Source organism: Heloderma suspectum, chromosome 2 (genome assembly GCF_057233095.1).
Source record: "Heloderma suspectum isolate Gila_16-S chromosome 2, 16-S_ref, whole genome shotgun sequence".
NCBI lineage: Eukaryota > Metazoa > Chordata > Lepidosauria > Squamata > Helodermatidae > Heloderma > Heloderma suspectum.
The window spans coordinates 158,200,359-158,221,993 of NC_139459.1; the positions used below are offsets into that span (position 1 = coordinate 158,200,359).

The 21,635-nt window shown below is 43.4% G+C and overlaps 1 protein-coding gene across 1 annotated transcript in view; it reads right to left on the reverse strand.

The window, feature by feature from the left end:
* STXBP5L (syntaxin binding protein 5L) overlaps positions 1-21,635 on the reverse strand; it is a 285,752-nt gene that overhangs the window by 51,256 nt on the left and 212,861 nt on the right. The window contains exon 18 of the mRNA XM_084835365.1: positions 11,686-11,837. Coding sequence (XP_084691491.1) covers positions 11,686-11,837 — 152 coding nt within the window. The remainder of the gene's footprint in view (positions 1-11,685; positions 11,838-21,635) is intronic.

Sequence of the window (21,635 nt, forward strand, 5' to 3'; positions counted from 1 at the left end):
AGGGTCTGTCCTGGTTTGGGGCTGCATTTCTGCCAGTGGTGTTGGTGATCTTGTCCGTATTGATGGGATCATGAATGCTGAAAAGTACAGACAGGTTTTAATTCATCATGCCATTCCTTCTGGAAAGCGCCTGATTGGGAATGGTTTCATTTTTCAGAATGATAACGATCCCAAGCACACTGCTAATGCAGTGAAATCATATTTAGCGAGGAAAACAGCTGATAAAACACTGACAGTCATGGACTGGCCTCCACAGAGTCCAGACCTGAATATTATAGAGGCAGTATGGGATCACCTGGACAGAGAAAGAAATAAAAGACAACCTACATCTAAAGAAGAACTCTGGGAAGTGCTGAAAGAAGCCTGGTATAATATACCAGAAGATTACTTCAGAAAACTTCAGGACAGTCTCCCCAAAAGAGTTCAAGATGTGCTTAGAGCCAAGGGAGGTCACATTAAATACTGACTTTTGCCTGTACATATTTCCTGTATTTTCTGTTTGTATCTTAAAATAGAGACTGAAAAATAATTATGGATGGTCATTAAAACTTTGCTAAAACAACAAAGCTGGTGGTGGCCTAAGACTTTTGCACAGTACTGTATATCCAAGACGTATAACCAGACAAAGGAATTTTGCTTCTTCCAGATTTGGTGGGAAATAGATGCTACTATGTCTTTCTTTGCTTAATACAAAGGTCTCAAAGCAGTGGTGGCTAGAGCCCATTGTGGCTGATGGGGCAGCTAACAGACAGAGCCAGGGGCAGGCGGCGCTCAGGTGATAGGCACAGTAGGTGAAGCAAGGGATAATAGGGAGAGGTGGGGTCTGAACACCACAACACAGAACCACTAGTTTGAACCAACAGGTCTCTGGTTCTCTGTGAGAGCTGGACTATAAGGAAGGCTGAGCGCCGAAGAATTGATGCTTTCGAACTGTGGCGCTAGAGAAGACTCTTACGAGTCCCCTGGACTGCAAGGAGGTCAAATCAGTCAATCCTAAAGGAAATCAACCCTGACTGCTCATTGGAAGGACAGATACTGTAGCTGAAGCTCAAATATTTTGGCCACCTACTGCGAAGAGAAAAGTCACTGGAAAAGACCCTGATGCTGGGAAAGATTGAAGGCAAAAGGAGAAGGGGATGGCAGAGGATGAGATGGCTAGATAGCATCACCGATGCAAGGAATATGAACTTGAGCACGCTCCGGGAGAGAGCGGAAGACAGGAAGGCCTGGCGTGCTATGGTTCATGGGGTCACGAAGAGTCGGACACGAATTAACGACTGAACAACAACATCAACTGGATCACCCCAGTCTACATGGTTGTTGACACTCTCAAAGAACTCTAAAAGGTTAGCGGGATAGGACTTACCTTTACTGAAGCCGTGTTCTTATAACCTATGATAACATTAATAGCCAAATTAAACAAAGATAAATGTAACCTGGACTCCTATATACCAATATCTCTACTGAATGTGGATTATAAGATATTTACTAACATATGGGCAAAACACCTGAAAGAAGTTATTAGTGATTGTATAGGTGCAGATCAATATGAATTTTCAAATACGTTTATTGCAGATCCAATTAAGAAGGCATTTAGTATGATTAATATTTGTAAGACAAGAAAGATCCCCATTGCAATAAATGACACTTAATCTTTACAAGGCATTCGATACTGTTAATCCAAAATTTATATTAAGTCTGCTAAATAAGTATAGTTTGGGTTTAAACATATAATAGAGGCGATATATGTACAAACAACAGCAAAAATAAGGTACAATAGATTAGAGACAGAAGAAATAAGGCTTAATTCAGGAACAAGACAAGGGTGCTCCCTTTCACCACTTCTGTTTACAATGGTAATTCAGTTTCTGGCTGACAGAATCAGGGGTAATAAGGATATTAAAGGGATACTCATAGGCAAGAGAGAATTGAAACTGAACCTATATGCAGACAACATTTTATTTATGCTAGGAAATTCAGAAAAGGGAATAAAGGAACTGATAAGAGTATTAACAGAATTTCAGCAGGTGGCAGGACTAAAGATAAATACAAATAAATCTGATTTGATGTGCCTGAATATAGGACAAGACCAAATAGAAATTTCAAAAATGACAGCTATTCCCTTAGTAACAAAAACGTTTAGGGCACAATCCTATCCAGATAGGCGGCCGCCTCTGAACTCAAGAGGCGACCGCCTATCCAAAGCAGGGCAGGAGAAGCACAGAGGGAATCGTACCCTCCACGCTTCTCCTGCCCTTTATTTTCGGATAGACAGCCGATTGTGGCTGTCTAGCCACGGGAAGACGGAGCGGGGAAGGAGGCTGCTGTACGACACATAGGATGTGTCCTATGTCGTACAGCACGTAGGATGTGTCGTACAGGCATTTCCACCCTGCCCGCCCCGGAACGCCCCCAGCCATGCCCCTTTTCAGCCGCTCCGCACTCCTCTTGTGAGGGCAGAGGACAGGGCTGTTCCGTGCTGCCTCGGAGGCGGTGTGGAAGTGAGGGGAGGTCAGTTCTCCAGGAACTGATCTCGGTGCGTGGGCTTTGAGGTCGGTTCCTGGATAACATGATATCCTATGGCTGTCTAGCAGCCATAGGAATGCCCCCATAGATATTTAGGAGTTCAAGTCTCTAAAAGGCAGAAGAACGTGCTGAAACTAAATTATGGGAAGTTATGGAAGGAAATAAAGAATGACATAGCCAGATGGGAAAAGATAATTTTAACACTTTCTGATCAGATTATGACTATAAAAATAATTGTATTACCAAAAATTACTTATCTTTTTAATGTGCTTCCACAAGAAGGTCCATTGAAAAGGTTTAAAACATGGCAAAACAGTATAAAATTTTATTTTTAAGACTTAAAGGCCATGAACAGCAAAGGCTTTCAGATATATATCTACTGAAGAAGGAGGATGGGGTATACTACATTTAAAAACTTATGATGCGCACCAATTAAGACATATGTTAACAATAATGAAGGGGTGAGGGTAAATTGGATAGAAATGGAAGGGAGATTGATGAGATTATGGGAAGAGGAATTACAAAATATGTTTTATATTAAGAAGTTTATAAAACAACAAATAAGTAATAATGGAAGTACAATAAAAGGATTATTAAAAGCATGGAACTTCAGGAAAGATAAACTAATGTCAGGGGTTTCTCCATTAATACCAATTGGGGCGCATCCAGAATTTCATATAAAAGGGAAAGCAGTGGGGAAAAATAAGTTGAAAGAGATATGATTGACCCAAATGAGAAACTTTTATGAACAGCAGAATCCTGTAACACAAGAATAATGTGATATATTGGAACACATATGGCGTAATCGTGTAGAAGGTATGGCAATGTCATGGTTAGTATGGATGCAAATCAGTAAATGTATAAGAATTAGAAGGATAAGAAAGCAAAGTACTGTACCAGCCATGTCGGGGGTCAGATTAAGTGGTCTCATGTTCTTGCTGAGCTAGCATAGTTTGGCAGGAACAGCAATGTAGAGACTTCCCCTGTCAGCAAGCCGAATTGCACAACACAGTCATGATTTTGCCTTTTTGCTTACTGCAAGACTGTATCCTTGTTCTCAAGATAGAATGTCCTATGGCCCATTTCCTGTACTATAAACAACTGTACCAACTGTAAAACCACAGGAGAGGGGGTGGGAGAAAGGGTCGCTTGTGTGTCAACATCTCTATAAAAGTAATGTGTGGCTATGCCTCGGGGCTTTTGGCTCTTTGGAAAAGATTCCAGCCTTAAGCCCACGCGTTAAATAAAGAATACTCATTTTTCTTTACTCTGTGGTCTCTCTGACTCTGATTTCTGCTACATAAATGGTGCCGTGACTCGGATGTGGCAGGCTCTGAGACAGAGAGGTGGCAGTTGCCTGCTCTTTATCGCCGCACCAGGAGGGAGAGCTCGGCGCACGCCTCCCTTTCTTGGCGCCACTGACCTTTTTGTCGGGTAAACGGGAGGGAGCCTGCGCCGGGATCGCCCAAACGGTAGCGAGCAGCAAGAGAACCTTGGGAAGCGGAGGAAGGAACTTGAGCCCTGCCTGTATCGCAGCTGCAATTGAGTTGAAACCCACATTGGAAGCCTTCAGGAGTAAGGCAAGTATGGAGTAAAAGTGGGCCCCGCCTTTAGGGAGAAAGGCCACTGGGCAGAAAAAAAGAGGGCCCCGCCTTATGAAGAAGGTCAGTGTTAGTATACGTATACGAAAAGAACCTACTCCTTGTGAGTAGAAGGGGGGCCTGATCACACCCCCGAGCGGGCGCCAGTACCCAGCACGCCAGTACTCAGTAGGAAGCTGAGGAAGCTGGGGAAGCCAGTTTCCGCTCTGGTGAAAAGTGGGAAAAGTGGGTGGCAGGGACATATGGATGCAGTGGAGAGAGATTGATGATTGTGTGAGTGGCTACTGCGGTTTCTGATGCATACCGTTGACCGTCCGGGTGCCCAGGCCAGTAGCAAAGTGCGTGGTGTGAAATTCCTTTTGTGTCGGCCAGTGAGACCCTTTACTCACTGACCAATCCCCTTTCCCTCCTTGTGTCTGTCTTTATCTTAGGAGAGAGGCTATGGGAGGTGGGGGAAGCAAGACTTGCACCCCCTTGAGATGTATGTTAAAAAAAAAAGGAAAAAGATTTTTTAAAAAGGATTCAGAATAGAGAGAGGAAATAGCAAAAAAGCTCAAGGTCGTGCTGAGAGAAAAAAAAAAGAACAAGATCTGAGGCTGTTAATCAGAGAAATGTTGCAAGACAGCCTGGCTTTTGACGTAGCATGGGAGTGTGAGGCTGAAGAAGTAACCGTTAGCCTAGTGCGCCGGGAGGGCAGCAGGAGAATTGCCCACAACGTTCTGAGTTGTGCAACATCATCACCTCGCCTAATTGAGATGAAATCCCTAAGAAATGGAAACTGAAAATGAAGACCCAGAAGATGAAGGCAAAATAGAAAATAAAGGTGAAGAATCAGCCCCCAGAGCACAGGCTAGACCCCTCTTCGAGTGAAAAGTGTGCCATAAGACTGTCCCAAAGCAGAATGAAGCGGAAAGACCATGTTTCGGCACTCAGTGTTTCAGTGCTTTCGTGTACCAGGTTAGAAGAGAAAAAAAAGAGTAAGTTTTTAAAATGTCTGTGAGAACCTGACAGAAGTAAAATAGAATTTACAGAGGAGTTGCCCAAGTTAAAGCGTCACGGCTAGAGAGCTGAGCTGTGCCGCTCTGTTTAGACAGAGGCCTTGCTAAAAAGTTAAAGGCCCTTGTCTGTCAGAAGGGGTGTAGGGCCACACTTTCCCTTTTTAAACTGATGCAAAAGTGGAGAGCCTTTGCTGGAAATATCTCATCTTCATTGCCCAGAGCCTTCTCTGTTTGGCTCCATCATCTGGGCTTTTTAGAGACACTCTGCACATGGACTAAAATTTTGAATTGTCAAAGACTTTCCATGGACAGTGCTGTGAAGCTTTTGATAAACTTAAACTCTCATTGCTGTGGACCGTGTGTCTGTGTTTGTAGTCAGCTCAGTGTACAGCAGGCTGAGTTTGATCTATGACTTTTAGATTTCCTTCTGCCAGAACTCATGCAGCATAAAGTTGCCGATGCAAAAATGGTGACCTAGAACTCTTTGCGTGTGTGGGTATGCCCATCCTTTGATTTTAATGGGCCCTGAGCTTTCAGCCAGAAGAGCAGTATAATTGCTGGATCTGCTCCATCATGTCTTACCGTGCTAAAAGTGCTTTCCATTCATTGTGTTAAATTGCAGAAAAAGTTTGTTGTGTATATTTTATGATTTCTTAAATATCATAAAATATATGTGATATTTGCAGATTAGTGTTAGTTGCAACTCCAAATAATACTAAGTGTGGTTCCCAATGGATGACAAGGAGAAAAGACAAAGGCAAGTAGAAAAGACAGAAATAGAGAAAGTAGCAGACAGATAGAGAAGGGGAAAAAAAAGAAGAAAGAAAAGGCAAGAGGCAAAGAAAAAAAAAACATTTGTAGAAAAAAAGCGTGGCCATAGTTGCCCCCAGGGTAAATTAAAAGCAGCTGATTGTGCCTGGAGCTTATTACCTGGGATAAAGTAGCCACAATAATGTAATAGTTCTTTAAGATGAAGAAAATGTAACTAGAAAGAGAAGAAGAGCCTATCCCAAATGTGCGTCATTGGGACTAGTGTAGGGCAGAAAAGTTTAAGTAAGTGAGTTTAACTTGCAAAAAGACAAGGCTGGTGCATAGAGCGGAAAGTTTTATATAAAAAGTTTGAAACATGATCTGCAATACAGGCAGATCAGCAAAAGAGAGAAAAAGCAAGAGAGGGAGAGAGGTTTCTCTCTCCCAACACACAAGCGGGGCTAAAGCGCCTCACCCAGTATCAAACCCTGCTGTTAGAAGCCATGACAGCAAGTATGAAAAAGTCAGTTAATATAACCAAAGTGTCTAAAGTGCTGCAAGGTGCCACCAAAGCCCCCAGAGCGTACTTTTATAGTCTTTTAAATGGCTATTGCCAGTATGCCCCCTCGAACCAGAGGCCCAAGAAAACGTAGACAAAGAAATGAAAAAGACCCGGCAGAGGCAGAAGATTCTTAAGAAAAAAACAGTGTGCCCAGTGCGGACAAGATGGTCATTGGTGGCGTGAATGCCCAAATGAAATAAATCAAATACACGAAAGAGAAAACCAAAGGGGCCAGAACGGGCGAGGGAGGAGACAGCTTAGTTAGCAACCAAACTGGAAAGCAGGGGTCTATAAAAATGTATAAAGAAGCCCCTTTCATTAAAGTGGCTAAAGCCAAAAGTCTTAAATAAGACAGACCGGGCCCCCTTAATCTCAGCCCTGGGAAGCCCCTAGTCACTGCCACTGTGAGGGGCCATGACATTGACTTCATAATTGACACTGTAGCAGCATCAAGAGCAAGCAAACGTTAGCCTTAAACAAGAAGTCTAAACACTGGGCAAAGTTCTTCAAGCCCAGCGTCGCTTTGTCTTAGAAAATAAGCCCCAATTCCCATTACAGAGATTCATCCTTTCAATTCAATTCCCATTACAGAGATTGAACCAGGAGATAAAGTATGAATTAAAGAGGGAAAAATGACCCTTTGACTCCCAAATGGAGAGGACCAAAAACTGTTATACTTTCCACCCCCACAGCTATGAACTTGTGTACATTAAACACGAGTCAAGAGAGTGAAAGGAGGGGAATGGACTGTAAACAGACATCCTAAAAATCCTTTAAAAATCATTCTGAAAAGGCAGTAAGAAGACTCAGGCTAGACCTTACTGTGGGCACACCTGGAGACTGTCCACCCAGCGTACGGTCAGACCTGCACCTGGAGAATTGAAGAAGGGGACTAGACCCTGCTGCAGCTAGCCGGGTGAATAGCTCCCCGGCGTACGGTCTGATCCCAAAGAAGATCAAACATGCGTGTTGTAGTGTTAGTAGTGTTGTATTGTGTTTCCCTAATAAGATATAAAAAAGGGGGGCCTGCCCCTGGAGAAGGTAGTTTGTCCCAGCAATTTGCTGATAATTACTGGCTTCACTTAGCTAACATCACTGGGATAAAGTATTTCTGTTTACCAAAAGATATACCTGCAAACAGGCTTATTAGCATGTCTAATACCTGTCTGTAACCATCCTGAAAGAATTCAAAAAGATACCATGTTAAGAGTTTATAGTGTAAGTTTAACTTACTCCCAAAATGCTGATTGGGGCGTGGTTGCAAAGATCCTACCCCCTACAGAATTTACGCACCCCCATTGTTGTTGAAACAAATGCTACGTGTGCGCGAATGCCCAATTGTCAAATATCTTCCGGAAAATGTAAAGCCATCCCTGGTCCCCCCGCTTCCACTGTAATAAAATTCAAAATATATCTTTTAATGAGGCCCACATACTTTTGCCTCATGGATAGTTTTAGACATGTGGTTCCCGCACTTGGTCATTTATTCCTGCCAACTTGTCCGATAACCAACCATGTTGCCTCAGTCGCCTATTGCCATTCCTTCCCCCGTGGCCTAAAAAATCCGTCAACGGCAGCCTCGAGCACTGCAACTGACTGAAGATTGTAATAGTCATGTGCAGCTATACTCTGACTCGGAAAAATTGGCCTTAGCGATGTCACTAGTTGGTGTTCCAGGTTTAGCCTTGGCTGATGGTCTGAAAATCAACCGGTTAGCGTGCAGCTTGGCCAAAAAGTATAAATGCCACCTCACGAGCATTGTCATTATTAAATAAAGAAGTTGCGTGATCTAAGAGGTGCGGTTCTAGAAAATAGAGCTGGTATAGATTACCTCTTCCTTCTTCCTCATTTGGGTTGTGAGACACACCAAAAGCTCTGTTGCTTTAACTTAACTGATAATGGCAATGCTGTAGATGAACAGATCAACAAACTGCACCAAATAGTCGCTGACATCAAAATAGAGCAACATAATTGGCTCGACTGGTTGACCTCTTGGCTTCCAGATCTCAGCTGGCTCAAAGCATTATTTGTTCTAATTTTACCATTAGCAGTGGTAGGGGTACTGTTATGCCTCTGCATCCCCTGGTTTATGCGTTGCTTAAACAATCTGTTTATTGCCTCAGCCACAAAAACAGCCGCCCGCTATGCTTTAATAGCTCAACAAGATATTAAATAAGAAAGTTGCCATAAAAATCCTGTGTTATGCCTTGCCAACCGAGATGTCTACTTGTGTAATGAAATGCTATAATTGTAATAAAATTATGCATTTAAGGGGGGAATGTAGCAGCCATGTCGGGGGTCAGACTAAGTGGTCTCATGTTCTTGCTGAGCTAGCATAGTTTGGCAGGAACAGCAATGTAGAGACTTCCCCTGTCAGCAAGCTGAATTGCACAACACAGTCATGATTTTGCCTTTTTGCTTACTGCAAGACTGTATCCTTGTTCTCAAGATAGAATGTCCTATGGCCCATTTCCTGTACTATAAACAACTGTACCAACTGTAAAACCACAGGAGAGGGGGTGGGAGAAAGGGTCGCTTGTGTGTCATCATCTCTATAAAAGTAATGTGTGGCTATGCCTTGGGGCTTTTGGCTCTTTGGAAAAGATTCCAGCCTTAAGCCCGCGCGTTAAATAAAGAATACTCATTTTTCTTTACTCCGTGGTCTCTCTGACTCTGATTTCTGCTACAGTACAAGAGATTTAAGAGAATGGGAAAAATTTGTAGATAATTATCAGTTAGGAGATAAAGGTATAATAACCCAAATATATAAAATTCTGATAAAGCAGGAGATAGGGATGAATGTAACAATAAAGCAGATATGGGAGATACTGATGAGGAGACAGAGGAAGAAGACTGGAAACAACTTTTAGATAGATTTCCCTTTCAAGCAATATCCACCAAAATAAAAGAAGGTGCACTAAAGTTGGTTCAGAAGTGGAATTTGACACCAGTGAAGTCAGCGAAAATGAATAAGAATCTATCACCTTTGTGTTGGAGAGGATGTGGAATTAACGGTATTAACGGCATATGTGGTGGGAATGTAGGAGGGTTAGAAAATTCTGGGACAAGGTATTTCAAGAAATAGAAAGAATTACTGATCAAGAGATTTCTTGTTGAGAGCCACGAGGCAATTAATTGCAAGTAATTAGAAGACAGCCCGGATGCTGACAATATCTTTGTGGAAAAAGAAAATCTGGGACATAGCAATAAATGAAAAGTTGACACAGAAGCTAAGAGTGCACAGAAGAATAAAGAACAGAGACACCTTCAAGAAGGCAAAAATATACAGACTTTATGAAAAAAGCGTAGAATGGAACAACCTTGGTAGAAGCTTATAGAAATCTGTGGGACTCATGAAAAGAAGACAATAAAGGAATGAAATAGGATGAATTAATATATTCATGGAATAGAAACAGAAAATAAAGGAGGGGAGAAGAAGAATCCTGAAACTGTTTGAGCTGGGGGATGGATTGGGGAGGGATTTTTAATTAATATTAATGTGTGTATTTCTATAATTTCTTTTAAAAATAAAGTAAAATATTTAAAAAGCTGCAAAGGTACTTCGTGTGGCAATTAGGTTGTTGTGTGTTCTGTACTGGGATTTGCAAACCATAGTTTGACCAGTTCACGTGTAACAGAAAATGATGGTTTTCCCCTAATTTGGAAGTGAGAGGGGGAATCAGAGTGTCAGAGAGAGGAAGGAAGGGAGGAGGGGAGAGACTGCAAGCACAGGGCTCTACATATATTACCAAACCATGGTTTGATGTATGGTTCTGACCCAAAATGTGGATAACATGCACACACCTTTAAGCACCCATATACTCATGTCTTGGAACCCTAGATTAGGCCAGTGTCCCCTGATACGTGTTCGCACATGTATGTTACAGAAATATTTAGGATGGTTCCACTCTTTATGCAGCAACCCGAAAGCCATGCCTTTGTCATGGTAGGCCATTTGGTGGTCTCTGGGCCCTTGTCAAATGTCTAACCTTGACAGCTTCTAGTACCTGCCAAGAAGAAGGCAGTGGAAAATCCACTGCTTTTGTATACATTTTTAAAAGTTTCTGTTTCTGTTTTATGGCAGAATAATCTATTCCATGGATCCATGGCAGCCAATATTTTTGTCATTAATTTAACTAGAGCTAAAGATAGCATGACAAACACCACTACCACAACAAAATATGTTTCACATTTTATCCAGAAGGGGGGAAATGGCATGCATGCTGAATAAAACCACATTCAAATCAGTCCCTACCAGTCTTGACAAAGCACTAGGTCTAAACTTGATAAAACGTACTCTGAGGGGAAGTATGGATCCATTTCGTTAAATCGGGATAAAAGCTAGGCAGGCCACGCATGCAAAAGTTGTCCTTGGGACAGGCCAGAACATCAGCATCAGCAGCAGGTGAAAAATACAAGGTCCAAAGTGAAAGGAAATGATACCACAACTAGCATCTATTTAAGCTGGATCAGAATATGCATCAAATAAATTAATGGAGGGAGCAATCCTATGGGGATAGGTGACTGCCTCCGACCTCAAGGTGACTGCCTATCCAATGCAAGGTGGGTGGAGCGTGGAGGGAATCTTCTTCTCCATGTTTCAGCCACCCTGCATTTGTGGCTAGACGGCTGATTTTGGCTGTATAGCTGTGGGACTTTGGAGTGAGGGGGGACTCGGGGAGGCTGGCTGACACACAGGAAGCATCGTACCGGCAGTTCCGGCAGTTCCAGATAAAAGGAAGTACTTCTTCATACAGCACATAGTTAAACTATAGAATTCGTTAGTGATGGCTACTAACTTTAAAAGGGGGTTAGACAAATCCATGGAGGATAAGGCTATCTATCAGTGGCTACTAGTCAAGATGACTATAAATTACCTCCGGTATCAGGGCCAGTCTGCCTCTCAACATCAGGTGCTGGGAAACACGAGCAGGAGGGTATTATTGTGTTCATGTCCTGCTGGTGGAGCTCCCCATAGACATCTGCCTGTCCACTGTTGGAACAGAACGCTAGACTATACATGTTCTTATCAGAAACAGGTTTAAGAGGTAACTTTTGGTCCACACCAAACCCATTTGTCACAAATCTTTCGCCACTATGAAGGTCTCAGTATTTGATTTCAATCATATGCCTCTCATGTTGTTATGAACTTTCTCCTAACTAGTATGCATTTCAAACGTATTCTAAAACTGCAGGCAGTAAGAGAAAAAGCTATTCAAGTTAATCTCAACTAGATTTTATCTCCTACCTGCAGTAAACTGCTTGCTTCTGCGTGGAGAGCGAGGCTGGCGTTGATACAGATCATTTGATGCATAAAGGTCGAAGCTTCCCATGCTCAGCAGCGTAGTCTTTTGCATAAAATCCACAACAGCCAAACCACTGCAGTTTCCAAATGCAACTCTGAGAAAAGAAACATTCCTCAAGGACGCTGTACTCTGACATCTTTTTCAAGCAATGAAAGTGTGGCAAATTTCTCTAAAATGAGGGAACTGGTAAACTAAAAAGGAAGTTGAAAGAGAGTATCAAGAGCATTAAATCTCTCTCAAAGCCACATTAATAAAAGCTCAGCTAGAATGTATACTGCAGGTCAGGAAAGGAAGCACCAAATATAAATGGTCACCAGCATGAGCAGAGTCAAGATATTAGAAATAAGGCTTCCTTCAGGAACTGGAAGTCTTGCTCAAATGAGCAGAACAAAATGGAATAAAACCTTGCATGAGGGAACTGCAAGCAGACAAGAAGGGATGCCATAAAATATTTTGGGGAGCATACTGCTAATAACATCAAGGCCAACAATAAAGACATCTTTAAATACATCAGAAGCAGGAAACTGGCTAGGGACTACTGGATCCAACAGAGTTAAAGGAATACTGAAGGAGGATAAGGAGATTTCACAGAAGGTGAATTCTGTTTGTCTGTCTTTACTACAGAAGGTATAGGGCCAGAGCCATTGCTAGGTTCTTAAAAGATGCGGTGCACAGGTCCATAACACAAATTTGCATGTGCTGATATATGCAGGGGTGGGGGGTTTCAGTGCACACCTCTGATGTGTATGTGTGTGTGTATGTGTGTGCATGCGTACATACATACATCAGAAGTGTGCACTGACCCCCCACCCTTCAACTCAGACTTTGATTCAGCGGTTTGGAAAACATCTTGCTTCTGCTTGGGCCAATTTGGAGCAAGTCCAATTCAGCTCAGTAGCAAACCCAAATCAAGGTTCAGAAAACTGAGTCTTTATGCTTATTGTTGACTATCATGGGGAAAAAAAATTTAAAACCCACTGTAACTTTTTTCTCTTGGTCAAAACGGGATGCTGGTTGCAGGCATAGTTGCCCCTTAGGAGGGGATTACACCTGCCCAATGTCAGAAAAATGGGTGCAGGGTTTTTTGTGCTAAGTGCCTTTATATTTTGATTTTCTTTTAAAGGGAACTGCCAATAACTTTTTTATTACTTAGAAGAATGGATGAACATTTCAGGATTTGATGCCCCATCAGAGAAGATCATGTCTGCTAAACTGTACAATGATAGGCCCAGGGGTTTTTGTGCAAGGGTAGCCTTGACAAAGAGGATATACGTATCTCCCTATGTGCCTTATAGACCATTGTTCTGAAAATTACTGACAGCCTAGAGGTGTCCCTCAGTAAGAGATGAGCAAAGGTTCAGGATAGGTCCAGCAGTTCATGTAGAAGGGGAGTTTTCCAGTTTGAAGGAGGGAATGATTTGGCTTCCCTTCCCTTCACCCTCCATAGTTTTGGGGTAAATTTGTATGAAAATGCACGAGTCATTAGAGGTGTCCCCAGACAAGAAACCTGCAAAGTGTCAGAATGATAGGAGCAGGGGCTAGGGAATTATGATGTTTGAAATCCAGTTTAAGGCTGTTGCATAGTTAAAGGCGCAATCCTATGGCTGCTAGACAGTGTCTGGACAGCCATAGGATTGTTCAGTTTCCAGGAACCGATCTCAGAGCCCACACTTTGAGGTTGGTTCCCAGAAAGCATCCCCACCCCTACCCCATCTCCTCGTAGGTGGTGTGGATCGTCCCTGGACTCTGCACTCGGAATAGCAGCATGGAATGGGGCAAAAGGGGGCATTCCTGGGGGTGGGGAGCACAGAAGTTCATGTACGACCCTTCCGATGTGTTGTTTGGCCTCTCCACACCCCTGCTCTGGAGTCCCACAGCTAGACAGCCAAAATCAACAGTCCAGCCACAAATGCAGGACAGCTGGAGCGTGAAGAAGATTCCTTCCATGCTCTGCCCACCCTGTTTGGAGGTGGCCGCCTATCCCCATAGGATTGCTCCTTAAGTGTGCTGGCATTGGAAGAATGGGCATCTCATGGTCCCATCCTTGCCCTCCTGCAAGGTACAGTGATGGGAGACCATGGTAAAAATGTGTCCTAGGATTAGAAGATGGACCTGTAACTCACTGAACCACAGTCCCTCCCTCCTCCTGCAGCTCTTAGTAAAACTAAAGCAAAATATGTTATTTTGAGACATAAAGTCTGCCCAGTTCTGCTTGGGATTTAGGCTGGGTTTGAACTCAATGTACATGCCACACACACACACGCAAATTTAGAATTACTAGAATTTATTTATATTTCACAAATGGTAGCAGCAGGGGATCATGTGTGGGAGGGTGCCTTTGCACTCATGTCCTGCTTGTGGATTTTCCATGGGTAGCCAGTTGGCTACTGTGTGAACAGAACGCTGGACTAGATGGACCTTGGACTGATGAAGCATGGTTCTTCTTATTTTCTAAAATATAGAGTGCCTCTGAGCATATGCAGAATGCTTTTCTTTCACCACTGAGCACTGACATTCTCCCCTTATGAATGCCATTCCCCTCCATACAACAATCCCTCCTCGTTTTACCATCCTCCACTCTTCATAAAAACATATATTTTCATAAAATTAGATGTCTCCTCTACCTCCTCCTTGTTATGCACAAGATCTCAATGTATCTTCCTCCCCACAGCTTAATTTGTGTCAAGACTTCACCAGGATTCAGCCAATGCATCTGTTTTCAAAACTAGGGCTACATTATGGAGAAACTCTGAGTGTGTACTGTACCTCACCAGTCACCACTGAAGCTAGAGTTCATGCAAAATGAAAAAAAAAACCCACACAAATGACAAAACATGCATAGGACTGGGCTCAGAGGGTAGTCAATTCATTAGACTGGAATTGGGTGTGCAGTGCATTACGCCTTGCAGTACCATGCTCACAACTCAGGACTTATTTCTGAGTAAACATGCAGAAGATCAGGCTGCGAACCTCCCTGCAAAAGTAACTTGTGCTGGAATCCTATGCACACTTTCCTGGGGGTAAGTCTCATAAAACATAATAGGGCTTACTTCTAAGTAGGCATACATAGGATTGTATGAGTGAGCAGTACTTATCTCCCTTCCACTTCCAACCCCCCCTCCTCCTATTTTTATTAAAGCTTGCTGTTCATAGGAACATAGTACTGCATCAGAAAGTTGGCCCATCTAGCCCAGTATTCTTGACACTGGCTGGTAGCAGCTCTCCAGGGTTTCAGGCAGGATTCTTTCCTAGCCCTACCTGGAGATGCTGGGGATTGAACCTGGGACCTTCTGCATGCACTCTACCACTGAGCTACAACCCTTCCTATTGCTGGTTAATGACAACTTACAAACAAAAAACCCCTACATTCATTCCTCTGCAACTATGTGAACCCACATTTCTTGAGGACTTGGATGAGGAGGAGGAGGAGAAAAACCAACCCTCTTGTCTGTTTGTATAAAGCTCAGAACTTCACTTGCCTATATCTTCCCTGGGATATGCTGGGTGGTATATCTGGGTGGTATAAAAAAGAGATGGAAAGACCAGGATAAGGGAGAAAAGAAGGAGGTGGAGGTGGAGGCGGAGGGTAATTGGAAATGGTGACTAGAAATGGAGTGGGGAGAGAGACCCAAGCCAAGTGTCTCCTTTCAGAGAGGTAGCACTTTGGGGAATCTAGGAGGCTATAGAGGGTTTGTAAGGATTGCACAAATTAATTATATGAGGCAAGGTGGCTGATGGCTTTCTCTTGATTTTTAAAAACTGCAAAACCTATTTAAAAGGAATAAGCTGAAGCTGAACCCTGACAAGACTGAGGTACTTTTGGTGGGAGACAAGAGGAGGTTGGGGGATGTCGACCTGGTGTTGAATGGGGTATGGCTACCCTTGAAAGACCAGGTCCACAACCTGGGGGTCATTTTGGACTCCCAGCTGATCATGGAGGCTCAGGTGTCAGCTGTGAGACAGACAGCGCTGTATCAACTCCATCTGATACAGCGGCTACACCCCTATCTTCCTGACCATCTGCTCCCATAGGTAGTACATGCCCTGGTCTCATCTCATTTAGACTACTGCAATGCGCTCTACGTGGGGTTACCCTTAAAGATGGTTCAGAAGCTGCAGCTGGTACAGAATGCGGCAGCTCGCCTGATTAAAGGAAGACACTGGCGAGATCACATCACTCCAGTGCTGAAGAAGTTGCACTAGTTACCAGTTGTTTTCCAGGCCAAATTCAAGGTGTTGGTTTTGACCTTTAAAACCCTATATGGTTCTGGCCCAGCCTATCTTAAGGAGCGCCTCCAGCAACACCAGACAGGCTGCTTAACAAGATCAGACTTGGATGGCCTTCTCTGTGTCCCATCAGCCAGGACAGCTAGACTGGTGGGGACGAGGGAGACAGCCTTCTCTGTGGTTGCCCCTACTCTGTGGAACTCCTTCCCTAGGGAACTCTGCCATGCCCCCTCTTTAACGAGCTTCCACCGTGCATTAAAAACATAGTTGTTCAGGCAAGCATTTGGGGTGGGTTAGGGTACTTTTAGAAATATGGTGTTTTTATTGTAGAATTTTATTGTTTTAAACTGTTCTATTATATACTTTGTACATCGCCCAGAGTGGCTGGGTGACCGGCCAGATGGGAGATTAAATAAATAAATAAATAAATAAATAAATAGCCTGAGAACTTCCTTGATCATGATGTTGCATAGTCCTAACCCTCCTTTTGGAATAATCTTGAGGCTGCAGCTATTTAGAAGAACTTTAGAAGAACTTAAAGTAAAGTGGGAGAAAGCCATTTGTGGAGGCTGACTGAATCTTTTGCTGTGCTGAAGCTAAATTTCTGCAGAAGCCAAAGGTTCCAGTTTGGGGCAGTAAACCTAGATGCTGTGTGACATACCAGTATTTCACATGGAGCTCTTCCTGCCCTTCCCTCTCCCTCTTCAAAAAATTATTGCAAGCAAGCTTCTAGCACTGGGCATATAAGAGTAGAAAAGTAGAGGGAGAGAGAGAAATCAGTGAGTGGAAGGAAAGGTGGCAGTCTCCCCTCTAGTTTAAAAGGTTGGTGCATTCAGCTACACTTCCTATTGTAGCTGAATGCACCAGCCTTTTAAACTAGAGGGGTTTAAAAACAGAAGTTCCTTTCCTACAGAAAGCAGAGGAAGGAACTAGAGGAACTTGACTTGATCCTAATCAACGGAGATGACTTAGTGGATAAAGTAGCAGTTACGGGAACTCTGGGCAAAAGCGACCATGTTATACTTCAGTTCTTGGTTCTAAAGGAAGCAAAAGCCGAGTGTAGCCAAACACATACCCTGGATTTTAGGAAAGCCAATTTTAATAAACTCAGAACAATGATAAGTAAAGTCTCATGGTGAGCGACTCTAACGAGAAAAGGACTCCAAGATGGGTGGGAGTTTTTAAAAAAGGAAATTCCCAAGGCACAATTACAAACAATTCCAACAAGAAAAAGTGGTGGAACGCAACAGAAAAAGCCAATGTGGCTTCACAAAAAGCTCAGAGATTACCTGAAAACAAAAAAGGACACATATAGGAAGTGGGAGGAAGGCCAAGCGACAAAGGAAGAGTACAGGCAGGTAGCATAGAATTGCAGGGATGGCGTCAGGAAGGCTAAAGCTGAGAATGAGCTGAGGTTAGCAAGGGTGGCTAAAAGCAACAAAAAGGCTTTCTTCAGCTACGTGCATAGTAAAAGACAGAGGAAAGAAATGGTGGTTCAACTATTAAATAAGGATGGCAAAGAAAAGACAGAAGTGCTCAATTCCTACTTTGGCTCAGACTTCTCCCAAAAGAGGGTCTATGACCCCCCTGGCAAAAGGCGAAGTACAGGCTGAAGGGGCAGGATTGCAGCTTGAGATCGATAGGCATATGGTCAGGGAACACCTCATTACTTTGAATAAGTTCAAATCTCCAGCACCAGATGAACTGCATCCTAGAGTAATCAAGGAACTGGCAGAAGAACTCTCAGAACCACTGTCTATTCTCTTTGAGAAATCATGGAGGACGGGGGAAGTGCCAGATGACTGGAGGAGGGCTAATGTTGTCCTAAAAGGGAAAAAAGGAGGAACCTTGGAAATACAGACCAGTCAGTCTGACATCAATCTCTGGGAAAATTCTGGAGCAGATGATAAAGCAATCCATCTGTAAGCACCTTGAAAACAATGCAGTGATTACTCGACGCCAACATGGATTTGTCAAGAACAAATCCTGCCAGACAAATCTGATCTGATTTTTTTGATTAGATAACCTCCCTGGTGGACTGTGGAAATGCTGTGGACATAATACAGCTCAACTTCAGCAAAGCTGTCAACAAAGTGCCCCAGATGAGCAAACTAGCTCAAATTGGCTAGAGGAAAAAACAATCTGGTGGATCCACAGTTGGCTACAGAATTGGACCCAAAGAGTGCTAATCAATGGGATCTTCTCAAATTGGGGAGAGGTAATTTCAGTCCTGATTCCATTTCTTCCCCTTCTATATGCCAGGAAGTGATGGGGCCACATGCCATGATCTTCGTTTTTTTAATGTTGAGTTTCAAACCAGCTTTTGCACTCTCCTCTTTCACCCTCAACAAGAGGCTCTTGAGATCCTCTTCACTTTCTGCCATTAGGGTGGTATCGTCTGCATATCGGAGGTTGTTGATAATTCTCCCGGCAATCTTAATTCCGACCTGTGATTCATCCAACCCGGCATTTCTCATGATGTACTCTGCATATAAGTTAAATAAGCAGGGCGACAAAATGCAGCCTTGTCGTACTCCTTTCCCAGTTTTGAACCACTCGGTTGTTCCATGTCTGCTTCTTACTGTTGCTTCTTGACCCTCGTACAGGTTTCTCAGGAGACAGGTAAGGTGGTCTGGTACTCCCATCACTTTCAGAATTTGCCACAGTTTGTTGTGATCCACACAATCAAAGGCTTTAGCGTAGTCAATGAAGCAGAAATAAACATTTTTCTGGAATTCTCTTGCTTTCTCCATGATCCAGCAAATGTTGGCGATTTGATCTCTAGTTCCTCTGCCTCTTCGAAACCCAGCTTGTACTTCCGGTAGTTCTCGGTTTGCATGCTGCTGAAGCCTAGCTTGTAGGATTTTGAGCATCACCTTGCTGGCATGTGAAATGAGCGCAATTGTGCGGTAGTTTGAACACTCTTTGGCGTTGCCCTTCTTTGGAATTGGAATGTAAACTGACCTTTTCCAGTCTTGCGGCCATTGTTGAGTGTTCCAAATTTGTTGGCATATTGAATGCAGCACTTTAACAGCATCATCTTTTAGGATTTTAAATAGCTCAGCTGGAATACTGTCATCTCTGCTAGCTTTGTTGTTACTAATGCTTCCTAAGGCCCACTTGACTTCACTCTTGAGGATGTCCGGCTCAAGTTCAGTGACCGCACTATCATGGCTATCAGGGACATTCAGATCTTTCCTGTATAGTTCTTCTCTGTATTCTTGCCACCTCTTCTTAATCTCATCTGCATCTGTTAGGTCCCTGCCTTCTTTGTCCTTTATCATGCCCGTCTTTGCACAAAACGTTCCCTTGAGATCTCCAATTTTCTTGAAAAGATCTCTAGTCTTTCCCATTCTATTGTTTTCCTTGATTTCTTTGCATTGTTCATTTAAGAAGGCCTTCTTGTCTCTCCTTGCTATTCTCTGGAAATCTGCATTCAGTTGGATATATCTTCCCCTTTCTCCCTTGCTTTTCGCTTGCCTTCTTTCTTCAGCTACTTGTAAAGCCTCATCAGACAGCCACTTGGCTTTCTTGCATTTCTTTTTCTTTGGGATGGATTGAGTTGCTGCATCCTGAACAATGTTACAGACCTCCGTCCATAGTTCCTCAGGCACTCTGTCTATCAGGTCTAATCCCTGAAATCTATTCCTCAGCTCCACTGTATATTCATAAGGGATATGATTTAGGTCATACCTGAATAGTTTAGTGGTTCTTCAATTTAAGCTGAAATTTTGCAACAAGAAGCTCATGATCTGAGCCACAGTCAGCTCCAGGTCATGTTTTTACTGACTGTATAGAGCTTCTCCACCTTTGATTGCGAAGGACATAATCAATCTGATTTCGATATTGACCATCTGGTGACGTCCATGTGTAGAGTCGCCTCTTGTGCTGTTGGAAAAGAGTGTTTGCTATGATCAGCATGTTCTCTTGGCAAAACTCTATTAGCTTTTGTCCTGCTTCATTTTGTATACCAAGGCCATGCCTGCCTGTTATCCCGGTGATTTCTGGACTTCCTACTTTAGCAGTCCAATCCCCTATGATGAAGAGGACATCTTTTTTTGGTGTTAGTTCTAGAAGGTGTTGTAGGTCTTCATAGAACCGATCAACCTCAGCTTCTTCGGCATCAGTGGTTGGGGCATAGACTTGAATTACTGTGATGTTGAATGGTTTGCCTTGGATTTGTACTGAGATCATTCTATCATTTTTAAGATTGTACCCCAGTACTGCTTTTCCCACCCTTTTGTTGACTATGAGTGCTACTCCATTTCTTCTAAGGGATTCTTGCCCACAGTAGTAGATGGTCACCTGAATTAAAGTCGCCCATGCCTGTCCATTTTAGTTTGCTGATTCCCAAGATGTCAATGTTCAATCTTGCCATCTCATGTTTGACCACCTCCAGCTTACCTTGATTCATTGATCTGACATTCCAGGTTCCTAAACAATATTGTTCTTTACAGCACTGGATTTTCTTTTCACCACCAGACACATCCACAGCTGAGTGTCCTTTCGGCTTTGGCCCAGCCGCTTCACTCTTTCTGGTGCTACTTGGAAATACCCTCTGCTCTTCCCCAGTAGTATATTGGACACCTTCCGACCTGAGGGGCTCATCTTCCGGCGTCATCTCTTTTCGCCTTGTGATACATTCCATGGGGTTTTCTTGGCAAGAATACTGGAGTGGGTTGCCATTTCCTTCTCCAGTGGACCACATTTTGTCAGAACTCTCTGCCATGACCTGTCCGTCTTGGGTGGCCCTGCACGACATAGCTTATGGCTTCACTGAGTTATGCAAGCCCCTTCGCCACAACAAGGCAGTGAAGCTGAAGCTCAAATATTTTGGCCACCTAATGCGAAGAGAAAACTCTCTGGAAAAGACCCTGATGCTGGGAAAGACTGAAGGCAAAAGGAGAAGGGGACAGCAGAGGATGAGATGGCTAGATAGCATCACCGATGCAATGAATATGAACTTGAGCACACTCCGGGAGAGAGCGCAGGACAGGAAGGCCTGGCGTGCTATGGTCCATGGGGTCACGAAGAGTCGGACAAGACTGAACGACTGAACAACAACAATGTCAGTCCTGGGCCCAATGCTCTTTTTATTAATGACTTGGAGGAGGAGGTGCAGGGAATGCTGATCAAATCTGCATATTACACAAAACTGGGCGGGATAGTTAATACTTTGGAAGACAGAAACAGAATTCAAAGGGATCTTGATAGACTGGAGTGCTGGGCAGAAAGCAACAGAATGAAATTTAACAGGGATAAATGCCGAGTTCTGCACCTAGGAAAAATAACCCAAATGTACAGTTACAAGATGGGCGATACTTGGCTCAACAATACTGCAAGTGAGAAGGATCTTGGAATTGTTGTCAATCACAAGCTGAATATGAGCCAACAATGTGGCAAATGGTATTTTGGGCTGCATTAATAGAACTACAGCTTCCAAATCCCGTGAAGTACTAGTTCCCCTCTACTCAGTGCTCATTAGGCCTCATCTGGAGTACTGTGTCCAGTTCTGGGCACCACGCTTTAAGAAGGGTGCAGACACACTGGAGAGGGTTCAAAGGAGGGCAACAAAGATGATCAGGGGACTGGAAACAAAGCCCTATGAAGAGAGACTGAAAGAACTGGGCACGTTTAGCCTCGAGAAGAGAAGACTGAGGGGATA